The 15,009-nt window shown below is 36.8% G+C and overlaps 2 protein-coding genes across 2 annotated transcripts in view; both read right to left on the bottom strand.

Moving 5' to 3' along the window:
• Positions 1-15,009, bottom strand: part of LOC309512468 (class I histocompatibility antigen, Gogo-C*0202 alpha chain-like) — a 117,696-nt gene that overhangs the window by 30,440 nt on the left and 72,247 nt on the right. The gene's annotated exons all lie outside the window — the stretch shown is intronic.
• Positions 9,167-10,705, bottom strand: LOC309512813 (serine/threonine-protein kinase pim-3-like; the record flags this gene model as incomplete). Its single annotated transcript, XM_082188543.1, has 6 exons — positions 10,534-10,705; positions 10,364-10,458; positions 10,170-10,220; positions 9,700-10,078; positions 9,333-9,509; positions 9,167-9,171 (listed from the first exon to the last, which is right to left on the bottom strand). Exons 2-6 carry the CDS (start codon positions 10,433-10,435, stop codon positions 9,167-9,169), a joined length of 684 nt encoding a protein of 227 aa, XP_082044669.1. The 5' UTR covers positions 10,436-10,458; positions 10,534-10,705.

Here is a 15,009-nt window from a genome sequence, read left to right as displayed (position 1 = left end):
TCACGCCACGCCTCTTACAGACCACAGTGCTGTCTCTCTTAAGGTTAGTCTCTCAGCATCCCTTGATTTCAGATCAACTCTTTCTTATTGGAAACTGAACAATTCTCTTCTCCTGTATAAAGATGTTAAAAAGAATATTACATTATTGATTGAGCAATATTGGAAATGAGAATTAGCGTTAGATTCATATTGTTGCCAGTGGGAGCTGTTGAAGTTTGAAATCGGTAAATATTTCGGAAAATTTGCCAGTACACTGTAAAAACTGTGGCTGCGATTTAGTTATAACAACTTAAAATTTGTTGAGATAACTAGTTAACTAAACTTAATATTTTAAGTCAAACATGAACATGTACTTTTTAAAGTTGAAACAATTTTGGATTTTAAGTTGTGATAAATAATCGCAGCAATTTTTTTTACAGTGTAACTTAGCCAAACTTAAAAGAGCAGAAGAAAATAAGGTGGTGTCTAAAATTTCAATACTTTTTCTTCTAAACCCCCAGAGCTGCTTTCTGAATCTGATAAGCTTGAGTATGCTGAACTGCAATGTAAATTAGATGAGCTGTACACTTATAGCACAGGGTGCTTATATAAGATCTAGACAAAAATGGACAGAGGAAGGAGAATGTAACACAGCAAATATTTTTCAGATTAGAAAAGAGTTGTTTAAAAACCTCATTTATTGAATCTCTAAATATTGATGGGACAGTGACTAATAACCCTCAAGAAATTGCACATTTCTGTGCTGACTTTTACTGTAATCTTTAGCATCAAAATTATTCTGAAGAGGCAGCTTGTACTTTTCTTGAATCTGTTAAAAATTGCACGACTATTTTGGGTAATGATAGAAACCTCTGCGATAGTGAAATTACTTTATTAGAAGTTAATAACTCAATTATAGAACTTAAAAACAATAAATCACCCGGAACCTGCGGGCTTATCGAGTTCTACAAACAGTTTTCTAAAGAATGATCACCTTTTTTACTTAAGGTCTTTGAAGAAAGCATACAGAATGAGACTCTCCCCCCAACTCTCACTGAAGGTTTAATTACTTTAATCCCGAAACCCAGAAGAAAGATTTACTTTTAATTGACAATTGGCGTCCTGTAGCCTATCTCTGCTCAACAATGATTAAACCCGGGTAAATAAAAGGGAATTAAGTTTAATTTATTCACAATTTATTAACATCTTATTTCCCTAATAAAGGTTGAAAAGTGAAGTATAAAAGTGATTTAAGAAAAAAAGTCGAAGTTTTAAGTTATTTAGTTGATTGGTGCTTGACCAATGAGAGCGCTCCGTCATCACGCGCCTGTAACGAGGAGAGAGAGCTGAGCATGATAGAGGAGAAAAGACGTGAGCTGATCTTTACGATCTAAGTCTAAGGAATATAGTTAAAAGAAAACCTTCTGAAAAGTAGAAATGAGTTCGATTGATTCATTTCAACCCATGCAGTGTATGGAGAAGCTGACTGAATATTGTTGAGTCACATTTTACTCCGGGATTATAGTGAACCGCGTGGGTATTTCAATTTAGTTCACCATTATTGTTGGTCACATGCGCCTGTGTGAGAGAGAAAAAACTATTGTTATAAAGGGTAAATGAGTATTATATATATCATTTTTTGTAAAATAAATAAATAAAGGATATATATATAGGTATACACTCACCTAAAGGATTAGGAACACCATACTAATACTGTGTTTGACCCCCTTTCGCCTTCAGAACTGCCTTAATTCTACGTGGCATTGATTCAACAAGGTGCTGAAAGCATTCTTTAGAAATGTTGGCCCATATTGATAGGATAGCATCTTGCAGTTGATGGAGATTTGTGGGATGCACATCCAGGGCACGAAGCTCCCGTTCCACCACATCCCTGCTCTATTGGGTTGAGATCTGGTGACTGTGGGGGCCATTTTAGTACAGTGAACTCATTGTCATGTTCAAGAAACCAATTTGAAATGATTCGAGCTTTGTGACATGGTGCATTATCCTGCTGGAAGTAGCCATCAGAGGATGGGTACATGGTGGTCATAAAGGGATGGACATGGTCAGAAACAATGCTCAGGTAGGCCGTGGCATTTAAATGATGCCCAATTGGCCCTAAGGGGCCTAAAGTGTGCCAAGAAAACATCCCCCACACCATTACACCACCACCACCAGCCTGCACAGTGGTAACAAGGCATGATGGATCCATGTTCTCATTCTGTTTACGCCAAATTCTGACTCTACCATCTGAATGTCTCAACAGAAATCGAGACTCATCAGACCAGGCAACATTTTTCCAGTCTTCAACTGTCCAATTTTGGTGAGCTTGTGCAAATTGTAGCCTCTTTTTCCTATTTGTAGTGGAGATGAGTGGTACCCGGTGGGGTCTTTTGCTGTTGTAGCCCATCCGCCTCAAGGTTGTGCGTGTTGTGGCTTCACAAATGCTTTGCTGCATACCTCGGTTGTAACGAGTGGTTATTTCAGTCAAAGTTGCTCTTCTATCAGCTTGAATCAGTCGGCCCATTCTTCTCTGACCTCTAGCATCAACAAGGCATTTTCGCCCACAGGACTGCCGCATACTGGATGTTTTTCCCTTTTCACACCATTCTTTGTAAACCCTAGAAATGGTTGTGCGTGAAAATCCCAGTAACTGAGCAGATTGTGAAATACTCAGACCGGCCCGTCTGGCACCAACAACCATGCCACGCTCAAAATTGCTTAAATCACCTTTCTTTCCCATTCTGACATTCAGTTTGGAGTTCAGGAGATTGTCTTGACCAGGACCACACCCCTAAATGCATTGAAGCAACTGCCGTGTGATTGGTTGATTAGATAATTGCATTAATGAGAAATTGAACAGGTGTTCCTAATAATCCTTTAGGTGAGTGTATATATATATAGGCTATATATATATATTGTTACATATATATATATATATTTATATATTGTTATATAAGGTTATATATCTTGCTTTAAGTAAGACATTCACTATCTAGAGAACTATTAAGTTCCCTTTCAGGATTGACTTGATAAATACGAGGACTGAGAAGAAACTGATCAGTACTTTGCAGAACATTGAACTCTTGATGGTGTATGGTTACCCAGAGCCAAATTTGATTGATATTGAGGTCCTTATTCATTTAAACAGCTGTGATATTTTTAGAGAAAAGACACTTCGTTTATTTAATTATTTTTGTTTTTTATTTCATTTCATTTTGACATTGAAATGACCGGTCTGTGTATTTTTTTGGAGTGAGTGAAGAGTGCACTCGAGGAAAAATGTTCATGGTTGATCATTATTGTGTATTGTTTGTATGATATTGTAATTAACTTTATTTTATTTTGTTTAATATTTTCACTTTATATCAAATTACATTCCAGTTCAAATCTAACTCTTGTCTGTCTGTTGTTTCTCAACACAACCCGCAACTTCCTTTACGAACTTTAAATCTTCTGCTAAATCTATTTGTACCAACAGCAATTCATTTAATAATTAATTATCAAATTCTGTAGACACCTGTTACATAGCTCTAATATTTGCTAAAAGACTAAAATTGGCAATGAGATCTGTAATAGATGAGACACAATCTGGTTTTATGAGTAAAAGACATATTGTTAATAATATAAGATTGGTTCTTGATGTATTATATTATTCAGAATTGATACAGGAGTACAGCTTCATTCTTTTTTTAGATTTCTATAAGCCGTTTGATTCTTTAGAGCACAATTTATTATGAAGTCATTACATAGATTTGGTTTTGGAGATATGTTTTGCGAAGTTATTAAAACCCTTTACAATAATAGAAGCTGTTGGATTAAATTAAAGAATGGCACTTCCCCAAGGTTTAGTTTATCTAGAGGAGTCAGACAAAGGGTGTCCCATTTCTCCCTATTTATTTCTACTTTGTGTGCAGCAACTCTCCACGTTTATCTGTGAAAGCAGTATTTAGGGTATCCGTATATAGCAGATCGAGAAGTTATTATATTAGCCAATTAGCAGATGACACTACCTTATTTTTAAGAGATGCTTCCCAAATCCCTATAGTAATTGATTATATAAAACTGTTCTCTAAAGCTTCAGGACTTAATTTAAACATAAATAAATGTGACTTAATGTCTATTAAAGATTGCACTGCACCCTCTTTCTATAATATTCCAGTTAGATCTAAAGTTACATATTTAGGCATCATGATCACTAAAAATCAAGATAGTAGATAATAGTACATTGAACTTTGACCCTGTTATAATAAAAGCCCAAAGAAGATGTAATGCATGGTTGCATTTGGCAAAACAAAATACATTATGTTAAGAAGTACATTATGTTCAAATCTATTTTCTTGATTTCTCATCTCTGAACAACACTTTCAAAATGAATTGGATTAGACCGTTTTTGTGTAATCCAAATTCAATTTGGGATTTTATCCCTAATTACTTCTTTTCCAAATTAGGTGGTCTCCCTTTCCTATTGATCTGTAATTATAATATTGCTAGAATCCCTTACAACTTATCTAAGTTCCATAAGCAAGCATTACTTGCGTGGTCTTTCATTTTTAAGCACAACTTTTCCCCTCACCGGTACTTTATTTGGAACAACTGGGAAATTGTATATAAGAATGTCTTTGTTTTTTTTTAGTAATTGGTTTGAGAAACAAATTGTGACTGTTTCTCAGTTATTAAATTCAGAAGGTGTTACTTTAAATTATGAAGAATTTTTACGTAAATTCAATTTCCCAGTAACTCCCAAGGAATTTCCCATTGTAATGGACGCTGTTCCTAAAGGAGTTGTTATGCTTCTAAGAGAGTCCGTTATATCATCTAACACTTTACCTATTTCTTTAGACCCATTTGAACTCCCAGTAGGAAAACTGTGCTTTTTGTCACATCCTTCATCACGTATTATTATAGAATTAGATCTCTCTTTCAAAAGGAGCTTGTAACAATTCCATATATGTCGTCATATTGGATGAATTTGGTTGACCATATTGATTGGGAAAAAAGTATGGACTCTGCCTTTGAAATACATAATAACTAACAAGGTTAGAGAAATTTCATTCAGATTATTACACAAATCTTACCCTTTTTTGAAAAGATTTAAGTCAGATATAGACACAAGTTGTTCTTTCTGTGGCGCCCCTGATGAAACTGCTCCTCATATCTTCTGGGATTGTCCTCTCAAACAACTATTTTGGGACGAATTTTCTCATTTTATCAACTGCAATGTGCTTCTGGATTTCTCTTTTGTTTTTTAAGGATGTAATGTTTTGCTTCTTTAATATACAAAAAGCTAAAATTAAGGAATATTTTATTATTAATCTATTATTGCTCCTTACTAAATTTCACATTCACCGCTGTAAATTCTCTCTTCAAAATCCTTTACTCATTGTTTTTAGGAGAGAGGTCCAACAGTACATCCAAAATATTTCATCATCCAAGAATCTTAAAGCTCTTAAGACAATAACCTTGTTTCAACTTTTTAATTTATTTCATTAAAGTTTTCTGTTCAGTTCTTCTTTATAATAGATCCATGTATAAATGATGGATTTTAGTATCATTTAATGTAACTTCTACATTTTTGCTATGTAGGCTACTTGTATTTTTGATTCCTTGGCATTAAATAGAAATACAAATAAGGTGGATAGAGGACCTGCCCCTCCTGAAGAATACAGAATTTTTAACATATAAAGATAAGAGTGTTTGGAAAATGCTGAGGTGCAATAGGTGATTATGTACAAACATTTTTTTTTTTTTTATGCTGGTTGAAAGTCTCCTCATATCCTGATAGCAATCACAATGTTAAGCGGTCTAACACACATACCATTTCTCAAAATCAGGTACGCCAATATGGTTTATATAAAATATTAATTATTGAACAATAATAGTTAATTATGCAAGAATACAAAGTTTGTAGATGAGCAAGGCAAGGCAAGTTTATTTACATGGCACATTTCATACACTATGGCAATTCAAAGTGCTTTAGAGAGGAATAAAAATAATCAAAAAATAAAAGTAAGGAACATTCAAACAGTTATTCAAAAGCTTTACATAGAAAGGAATTAATCACACTATAGCAATTCATAGCGCTTTGCATAGAAAATAGACAAAATAAAAGCAGGGGAAACAGTTATAAAAGGAATTAAAAGAGATGAGTGATACCGTTATAAAATGAATTAAGAGTAAAATGAATTAAAATAGTAAATACACTTCTCATCTGACAAAACACCGGTGTATCTTATTTTGACTCTGAGATTTCCCCATGACGGTCAGTGTTCTTCTGTGGATTTTCATATACCGTGGATTATCTGAGCCCACCAGATTAGTAATCTGTACCAACCATCAGATATGCTTGGTGTTAAAGATATAGCCTTCATAAATAGTACACTAGTGTTCTCATTTAAGCATCCTTCAATGGCAGGAGAGATCAATATATCAAAGGAAATACAGATATGATCAGACAGTGCTACATCCTTAATAACAATCGATGAAATGTTTAGACCCTTACTGATAAGTAAATCTAGAGTGTCTCCACGATTGTGTGTGGGTCCATGTACATGCTGAGTCAGATCAAAAGTTTTTAAAACAGTTTTGATTTCTTTTGCCATATTGTTTTCTGCATTATCTATGTGGATGTTAAAATCTCCAGCAATAGCAAAACAGTCAAACTCTGAGGTAATTGTTGATAACAGTTCAGTAAAGTCCTCAGCGAAGGCTGGAGAGTATTTTGGAGGCCTGTAAATAATAAGTAAAATGCGTGGAGCACCTTTTAACACTAAATACACAGATATTCGAAAGATGGGTAATTCCCAAATGATATTTGCTTACATTGATAGATATCTTTAAAAAGAGCAGCTTACAAATCCAGGTTGTTTGTGGTTAAGTCGTTGACTAGAAGTGATTTATTATTAAGTGAGCGGATGTTTAAAAGTGCTAATTTAACAGTCTTACTTTTTGTCCTCCTCACAGCAATCTTAGTTTAATAATAATAATAACATATTTATTTTTATAGCGCTTTTCTAGACACTCAAAGACGCTTTACAGTTAATTGGTTTACATAAAAAAATAAAAATAAAAAATAAATAAAATAAAAACTAGGTATATAGACAGGGTTACATAGATAGCCCAAGAAATGAAAACACATAGGTACAAGGACAAGCACAGGCAAAGTGTGGGCGTGAGTGTGGCGGGTTAGTAGGACGGAGAGGTATGGAGGGGCAAGGTTGTTAAGTGCTTTGTATGTGTGGAGAAGTATTTTGAAGTTGATCCTGTGTTTGACTGGGAGCCAGTGGAGGTTGTAGAGGACAGGGGTGATATGATTACGGCGGCGGGTGGAGGTGAGAAGGCGGCCAGCTGAGTTCTGTACATATTGAAGTTTATCGATGATTTTGTTTGGTAGTCCGTAAAGAATGCTGTTACAATAGTCCAATCTGGAGGTGATAAGGGCATGGATGAGTGTTTTAGCCGCAATGGTAGACAGAGAGGGACGGAGCCGTGCAATGTTACGAAGGTGAAAAGAAGGCAATTTTGGTGACTTCACACTTAGAGGTGGTGAAGGAGTTGGAGATTGTGTCCATGGGTTTCAGAAGTTTGTTGATTGTGAAGAAGAGTGTCTTGGGACTGTTGGAGCCGGATTGGATGACAGAGGAGTAGTGGGAGGACCGGGCAGAGTTGAGGGCGTCTTTGTATTGTTGTCTGTGAAGTTTGTAGGCTTCCAGGTGGACAGTAAGACCGGTTTTATTGGTGAGTCGTTCCAGTTGTCGGCATTTGGCTTTGAGGAGGTGGACTTGGTGGTTAGTGTACCAAGGGGCGGAGTGTGTGAAGGAGACAGATTTGGTTATAAGGGGGGCGATGGTATTGAGACAGGATGAGAGTACATCATTGTAGGCGTTGACGAGGACAATTGGGGACGTGTTTAGGGGGTCAATGGATTTTGCAATGGTGGTTGTCAATATGGAGGAGAAAGATGTGGTGTCGATGGATTTGAGGTTCCTGAATGCTATTGTGCGTTTTTGCTTGGTGGGTGGAGATGGGATGTCGATGTCAATGGTAATAGCCAGGTGGTCGGAAATGGTGAGGTCAGTTTGGGTTATATTGTTGATGGTGGTTCCAGATGAACAAACCAGGTCAAGTGTGTGTCCTTTTTTGTGGATGGGGAAATCAATATGTTGGCTGATATTGAAAAAGTGTAGGATGTCCAGGAAATCTGTGGTTGTTTTGGAGTCTGTGGAGTCAATGTGGATGTTGAAGTCACCTAACAAAAGAATGGATGGTGATATGGCACAGAGTTGAGATAGAAATTCGGATAGATCAGAGAGGAATGCAGGGTTTGTTTTGGGGGGGGGGGCGGTAGATAGTTGCAATGACCAGGGGTTTGATGTGTAATAGGCACCAGATTAGTTGGGTTTGCTGTACGGCTATTGAAGGCCGACACATATCACTGAGAGTTGGTATCAGTTGCTTTTGGTTCACCTCAAGCAGATGGGGGAGTGTGTGGGCCCTGGCGTTGTGGCAGAGGCCGAATAGCTCTCACAGGAGGAGGGCGAGGGCGAGCTGGGGCCGCAGGGTTTGGTGTTTGCGAGGCCTGATGTTTTTTGGTTGATATCTGAGGGCTCGCAGCAAAAGAGTGGGATAGTTTGGTTCCAGCATACACCAGTTCTTCCATTTTCTCTGAGAAGCACAGAAGTGGAGATGCTGGAGAGAGGGATAATGTGTCTGTTGTTATCGGAGGCTGTGATATGTTGTCCTGGTTTTTCCTGGCTGTTTTCCAGGAGATCGTCCTTGGGTGCTGAATAGCAAACAGACAAGCCAACAATTCTTTCAAAGGAACTTCTGGGAGGAATTCTGACATGACATGCAGCTCTGACATTCCTCTTTATGTCTTATTCTGTGACCTGAAACAAACAAACAAAAAAGGTTACAGTCATAGATTACAATTAGAAGAAAACATTTTTTAAATCTTTCAAATGAAAAGTGAATATAATCTTCAAAATCATTTGTAGCTGATCTTAGGCTCATTACCTTAAACCATTCATGTTCAAGGATTTTCCTCAAATAAATCCTTTGTCTTGGGCTTTCCTTCAGGAGGGATCGAATCAGGAGGCAGCATTCTGTGCAGAACCAAAGAAGTGAGTCAGATTATTACCTTAAACTTTACAAACATACTGTCTTTGTATTAAGCTGTAAGGTTCGACTATCCTATAAAGTACGGTCAGAAGAAAAAAAAAGCTTGTATTATCCAATACAGTATCTATCTTTTATACAGGCACTTGGCTCAGGTGTTACTTTTTCGTAATTTCTTTGTTTTGTATGATTTAAATTACAGTTGGTCTTCTTTGTTGTGATGAATGCCATCTTACCGTTTGACAAGCCAGGATCAGACCAGGCGTCTTCATCAATCATTTGCCTGTCTCTTGGTTCTGGAAAGCGTCCACACACCAACAGGAACAAGAGCACTCCCAGAGACCACACAGTAGCTGGTCTCCCGTGGTACTTGTCCTCTGTGTAGTACTCAGGTGGGCAGTAGAGTCGAGTGCCTGCAGAAAAAAGGTTTGTCTGATGGGTAAGTACCATAGCATGAAATACCATAACATGTGGTCAAAACACCTGGTGTTTTTAATTTAAAAAAATGCTGCCTCAAATGTGAGATATGGTTTAATATGATACCAATTGAACTAGTCACTAGAACCTAAGTCCCAAACTACAGGTTTGATTCATAATTCATACCAAAGAATCTTTCATAGCCAGAGTCCTGCAGGAGATCCCCGCACCCGAAGTCAATCAGTTTGACCTCAAGGGTTTCTGTGTTGATCAGCAGGTTCTCCAGCTTAACATCACGGTGAAACACTCCACGGCGACAGGACATATGAGCAGCCATCGTTGCCTGCGCCATGATAAACCGCGCTGTGTCCTCATCTAGGATGCCTTTGTGACGTTTCCAAAAATGCCGCAGATCTTCACAGGGTGAGGGACGCTCCAAGACCATGATATATTGGTAAGGCTGGTCCTGCCAGTCCAGCAGCTCAATGATCTCTGAAACTTTGGGGCCCCTATTAGCAAGGATTAATAGGCCGACCTCTAATGGCAATTGTCCGGGATGACCAGGCTGGAAGAAAGATCATTGTTATATGAAGGGGTTGTCATTATGTTTTTCATATTTTAATTTGAAAACAACATAGTGAGTGTAGCCTACTTACAATGTAGATGTACTTCATGTTCTGCGGCTTTCTGGCAATTTTCACTGCCACCTGATCAACCGAAAAAAAAAGATGTTACATTTCTAACATGTCAAATGCTGTAAGTAGTGGAAAAATACACACAAAAAGACTTGAAATGGATATAGTGAGACAACATAATTTGCTGGCTAAATATTGTAAGAAAATGACGATACCTCAAGGCCATCCTCCAAGCGTTTCCCTTCATAAACAGAGCCGAATGATCCCTTACCGAGCATTCTTCCCATTTCATACCGGCTCAAAATGTTGTCTGCAAAAAGATGATTCATTTTAGTTGCATGGAAAGTAGTGAGTTTAATGCTTGAGGTCATGGCCGTAAACTCACCCTCAGTTGTCTCGTCCACTCTGTTGTTGTGACCTGGTGCTGGACTGACTGGACTGTGATGGACTGGAGCTGGAGGGGTTTGAACCTGCTGATCTTCAAGACCACCGGATAGAGCTTCCTGAAGACCATGATCCTCTGCAGCACGGGCACTGGACTGTAGACAGTTTTGATCTAAAAGCAAGGAATATCAAACAAAATCATGTTTAAAAGCAATCAAAAAATAATTAGTCAAGTCAAGTCACCTTCTTTTATATAGTGCTTTTAACAATGTAGATTGTTTCAAAGCAGCTTTACAGTGATAATAGGAAATTAAAGTAGCAGAGATTGTTTTGGCTTCATAGCAGCTCTAGAATAAAGTTATTGTCCAGGTAAAGTTAGTTTTGATTGATTCACTTTCGTCGCAACAATCATTAGTTATTAACTTAGGGGCCGCTAACACGACACCGTTTTAACAGAAAACTCTTAAGTTCTCTCTGCGCAAACTTTAAAAGCGCGAACCTGTGAGAACGCTGACGGTGTGCACATGCGTATTACGAGTTTAGTCTATAGGTATGCGCGTTTGAATATATATGTGCGCAGGCGTATAGTCCTGCTTTACAAACCAAACTCTCAACAAACTACTTGTCTGGCTTTAAAATGTATGATACAAAATAAATTAATAAAGTTAATCAATTAAATAAATAAATAATTTAATTAATTTATTAATTTATTAATTATTAATTACATTAAATGGTATTAAATGAAGTAATCAATTAAACACTGCATAGTCATATTATGGTGATTCTTCAGATACTACATGAATTCTTAAAAAAATAAAGTTCTGTTTAAATATTCAAGACATGTCCTGGAAAAAAAATCATAACTTTGATCAAACTTTTGGATTTTGATATAGGTGTGAATTTGTAACATATGGTAATTAATGGCACTTCATCCAAGGGAACAGAAAAAATCCCTTAATTAATTAAGTTCCCATGATTGACACGTTTCCATTAATGGATACTCATATCTAGCTGAAAATGATGTAGACTTAATGATGTACAGAGCATTAATAAACAGAGCATTTACACATTGTCAACTAGTCATTGGATTTACCCTCAGCGTGTCTCTCACTAATGGCTGCAGTGGTCTGATCCTCCACTTTCTGACCCTGACCTGAGCCACTCCAGTGAAGAGAGATATGCTCTCCACAACTCCAGTGAAGAGAGAGCAGATCTAGAGAACTATCACTTTCCTCACTAACAGGCTGATGATACACATAGAGCACATAGAAGAGATTTGACCTGGATTTCTTCCCATATCACAATAAACAAAGAACATTTAATACGAATGCACAAAAAGGTGTCAAAATCTATCAAGTATTAATATATTCAAATTCATTTGTAGCTTATTAGGGCCAATACCTCAAACCAATTCCGGAAAAGTGCAGGACTGTGGTGGACTGGAGATGGAGGGGTTTGAAGACAGTCTTGATCTAAAGCAGAGAATATCAAACAAAAGCATGTTTCAAACAAATAATTATAATTATTAAACATTGGATACTCATATTATGGCTATTCTTCTGTTAAAATGCTTTATTTTATCAACAATCCTTGTTTAAATATTCATGACATGTCTTGGAATAAAAAAACAAAAAAATCTGATTATTGGCTTGATCAAACTTCAGTTGTGTTTTGATATAATATGGTGTGGTCATATCTGGTAATTAATGACACTCCAGTGATATTCTCCAATGGTCATTTGACTTACCCTCAGCTCTTCTCTCATCTATCGGTGCAGTAACGTTATTCTGGTCTGAGATGATGCCGCTCCAACGAAGCTTCACAGAACTATCCATCCTCCTCCTCTTTCTCATCGGCATCTCAATTTCGGTGCTGAATAATCTGGACACAGAAACAAACTCACAAAACAGAGGTGTTAAATGTCCAGGAATAATCTCGGTGTGTGTCCGGGTCGGGCCTTGCATCCTCCTTCAAACTGCAATCAAAACAATACAAAAACAATACAAAATGCAATACAATACAATAAAATACTATGCTCCTCAGAAATACCCCTCCCCGCAACAAAAAAATAAAATAAAACTCCAAACTCCCTCTAAAATAAGAAAAGAACAATACAATTAAAGAGTCCTCGGAAAGAATATGAACTTTAAAAAACGTATAAAACGATGTAACGTTAGATGATATATAATCCAATCTCCTTCAAGAATACAAGTCTCCTCTCTGAAATCCTCCAAACAGCTTCAAAATCGCAAGATCAGCACAGAAAGATTCAGCAAAAGTCTCGGAATTCGCTTCTCAACCAGCAGACAGCGAACAAAGTATTTGCGAGTCAGAAAGAATTCATAGGACGCGTCACCATAGCAACTAAAATTCGAATCCGTCATATGCAGGCACGCGCACCCGAAGTTGCCCGCGTGAGCAGAGCGCGTGAGCGCACATCGAATCTGCAAGCAAACCGAATCTGTTCATGCAGGACTGAATGTAATTATTAAATATAAATAACCATTAACAAGTGATATAATAATGTATCATTACTGTTTAGCTACAAAATGGAAGTTTAAAATTCAACTGTTAAAGCATGAAATAAGGTACCATGAAATGAATCAGTGAATTTGAGTTTGATGAGGCTATATTATCAGTAGCCTAATAAAATAATCATTAAAAAAAAATGTAATCGTTAAAAAAAAAGTATCAGACATTTATGTCAATTCGATTCAGCGATGAATACTAATGTTGTCCACCAGAGGGAGCCACAGGGATAACAAACCTACTTTAAGATCACGTTAGTATTAATTAAGTTATAATACTAACTTTGTTTTAAATGGTTGATATAAAAACTTTTAGATTTTTCGATTTATTCAGATATACAGAAAAAGAAATGTACATATAATGAACGTAATATAGTGCAAAAAGTTATTTTCTAGAGTTATTTTTTCTAATTGTCTAATGAGTTAATTATTATTATTTACAATTATCAGAGAGGGGCACAATACATTTTGAGACAAAAGAGGGCAGGGGCTTGCATTCTATGCATTATGCATTCTAATTGTATCAACGTCTTTAGAATGGCAAAAAAACAACAACAAAAAAACAAGGAACTCTTTTCTTTTTTTTCTTTTTTTTTGTTGCCCTTTTTGGTCCTTCGGCCCCTGAGGAGGTCTGTGCACGCCACTGTTGTTCATAATTGTTCTCTGTTGTTCATTTATTAATGTCGATATCGTTCATTTCACTTAATGCCAGGGGCGTAAGAAACAATGTGAAACGCAAAGACCTTTTTTTGTTTGTTAAAAAACATGGATTTGATTTTTGTGTTTTTCAAGAAACCCATTCCACGCAGGATGACGCAAAATTTTGGAGGTCCCAGTGGGGCAATGATATCTGGATGTCTCACGGTACACAGCGATCGGTGTCGCCATTTTGAAAAATAAGTTTGCTGGTGAAATACTACACCTTGACAGTGACCCCAAGGGTAATTTCTTTTGTTTGTGGTTTTACTTGGCTAGACCACCACAGTTCTTTTAAATGTGTATGGGTATAATCCTTCGACGGAAAATACCACCTTAATTGATATGATTAGCGATAGCCTAATATACAGTACTGGATAAATAAATACCCCAATTCTGGTATTATTTTGGGTAGGGATTATAATATGGTTAAATAGTGATTTAGATAGGTTTCCTTCCAGAGCTGCTTCTGTAAGTCCAATTATGGATGAATTTATGATGTGATTTAATGTTGTTGACATATGGGGAGAAACATATCCACAGCTGAGACTCTATAGCAGGAGCAGCAAGGACCACTCTAAGCAGTCTCGAATAGATTATTGGCTTATTTCCCAAAACCTAGCAAACAGTTGTAAATCAGTCAGCATTCACGCCACGCCTCTTACAGACCACAGTGCTGTCTCTCTTAAGGTTAGTCTCTCAGCATCCCTTGATTTCAGATCAACTCTTTCTTATTGGAAACTGAACAATTCTCTTCTCCTGTATAAAGATGTTAAAAAGAATATTACATTATTGATTGAGCAATATTGGAAATGAGAATTAGCGTTAGATTCATATTGTTGCCAGTGGGAGCTGTTGAAGTTTGAAATCGGTAAATATTTCGGAAAATTTGCTAGTAACTTAGCCAAACTTAAAAGAGCAGAAGAAAATAAGGTGGTGTCTAAAATTGCAATACTTTTTCTTCTAAACCCCCAGAGCTGCTTTCTGAATCTGATAAGCTTGAGTATGCTGAACTGCAATGTAAATTAGATGAGCTGTACACTTATAGAGCACAGGGTGCTTATATAAGATCTAGACAAAAATGGATAGAGGAAGGAGAATGTAACACAGCAATTTTTTTCTGATTACAAAAGAGTCGTTTAAGAACCTCATTAATTGAATCTCTAAATATTGATGGGAAAGTAATAACCCTCAAGAAATTGCACATTTCTGTGCTGACTTTTAATCTTTACCATCAAAATTATTCTGAAGAG

The sequence above is a fragment of the Leuciscus leuciscus genome (genome assembly GCF_965113295.1).
Source record: "Leuciscus leuciscus genome assembly, chromosome: 13".
Lineage (NCBI taxonomy): Eukaryota > Metazoa > Chordata > Actinopteri > Cypriniformes > Leuciscidae > Leuciscus > Leuciscus leuciscus.
Note: the sequence above shows the minus strand (reverse complement) of the source record. Positions and strands in the feature narration are given on the sequence as shown.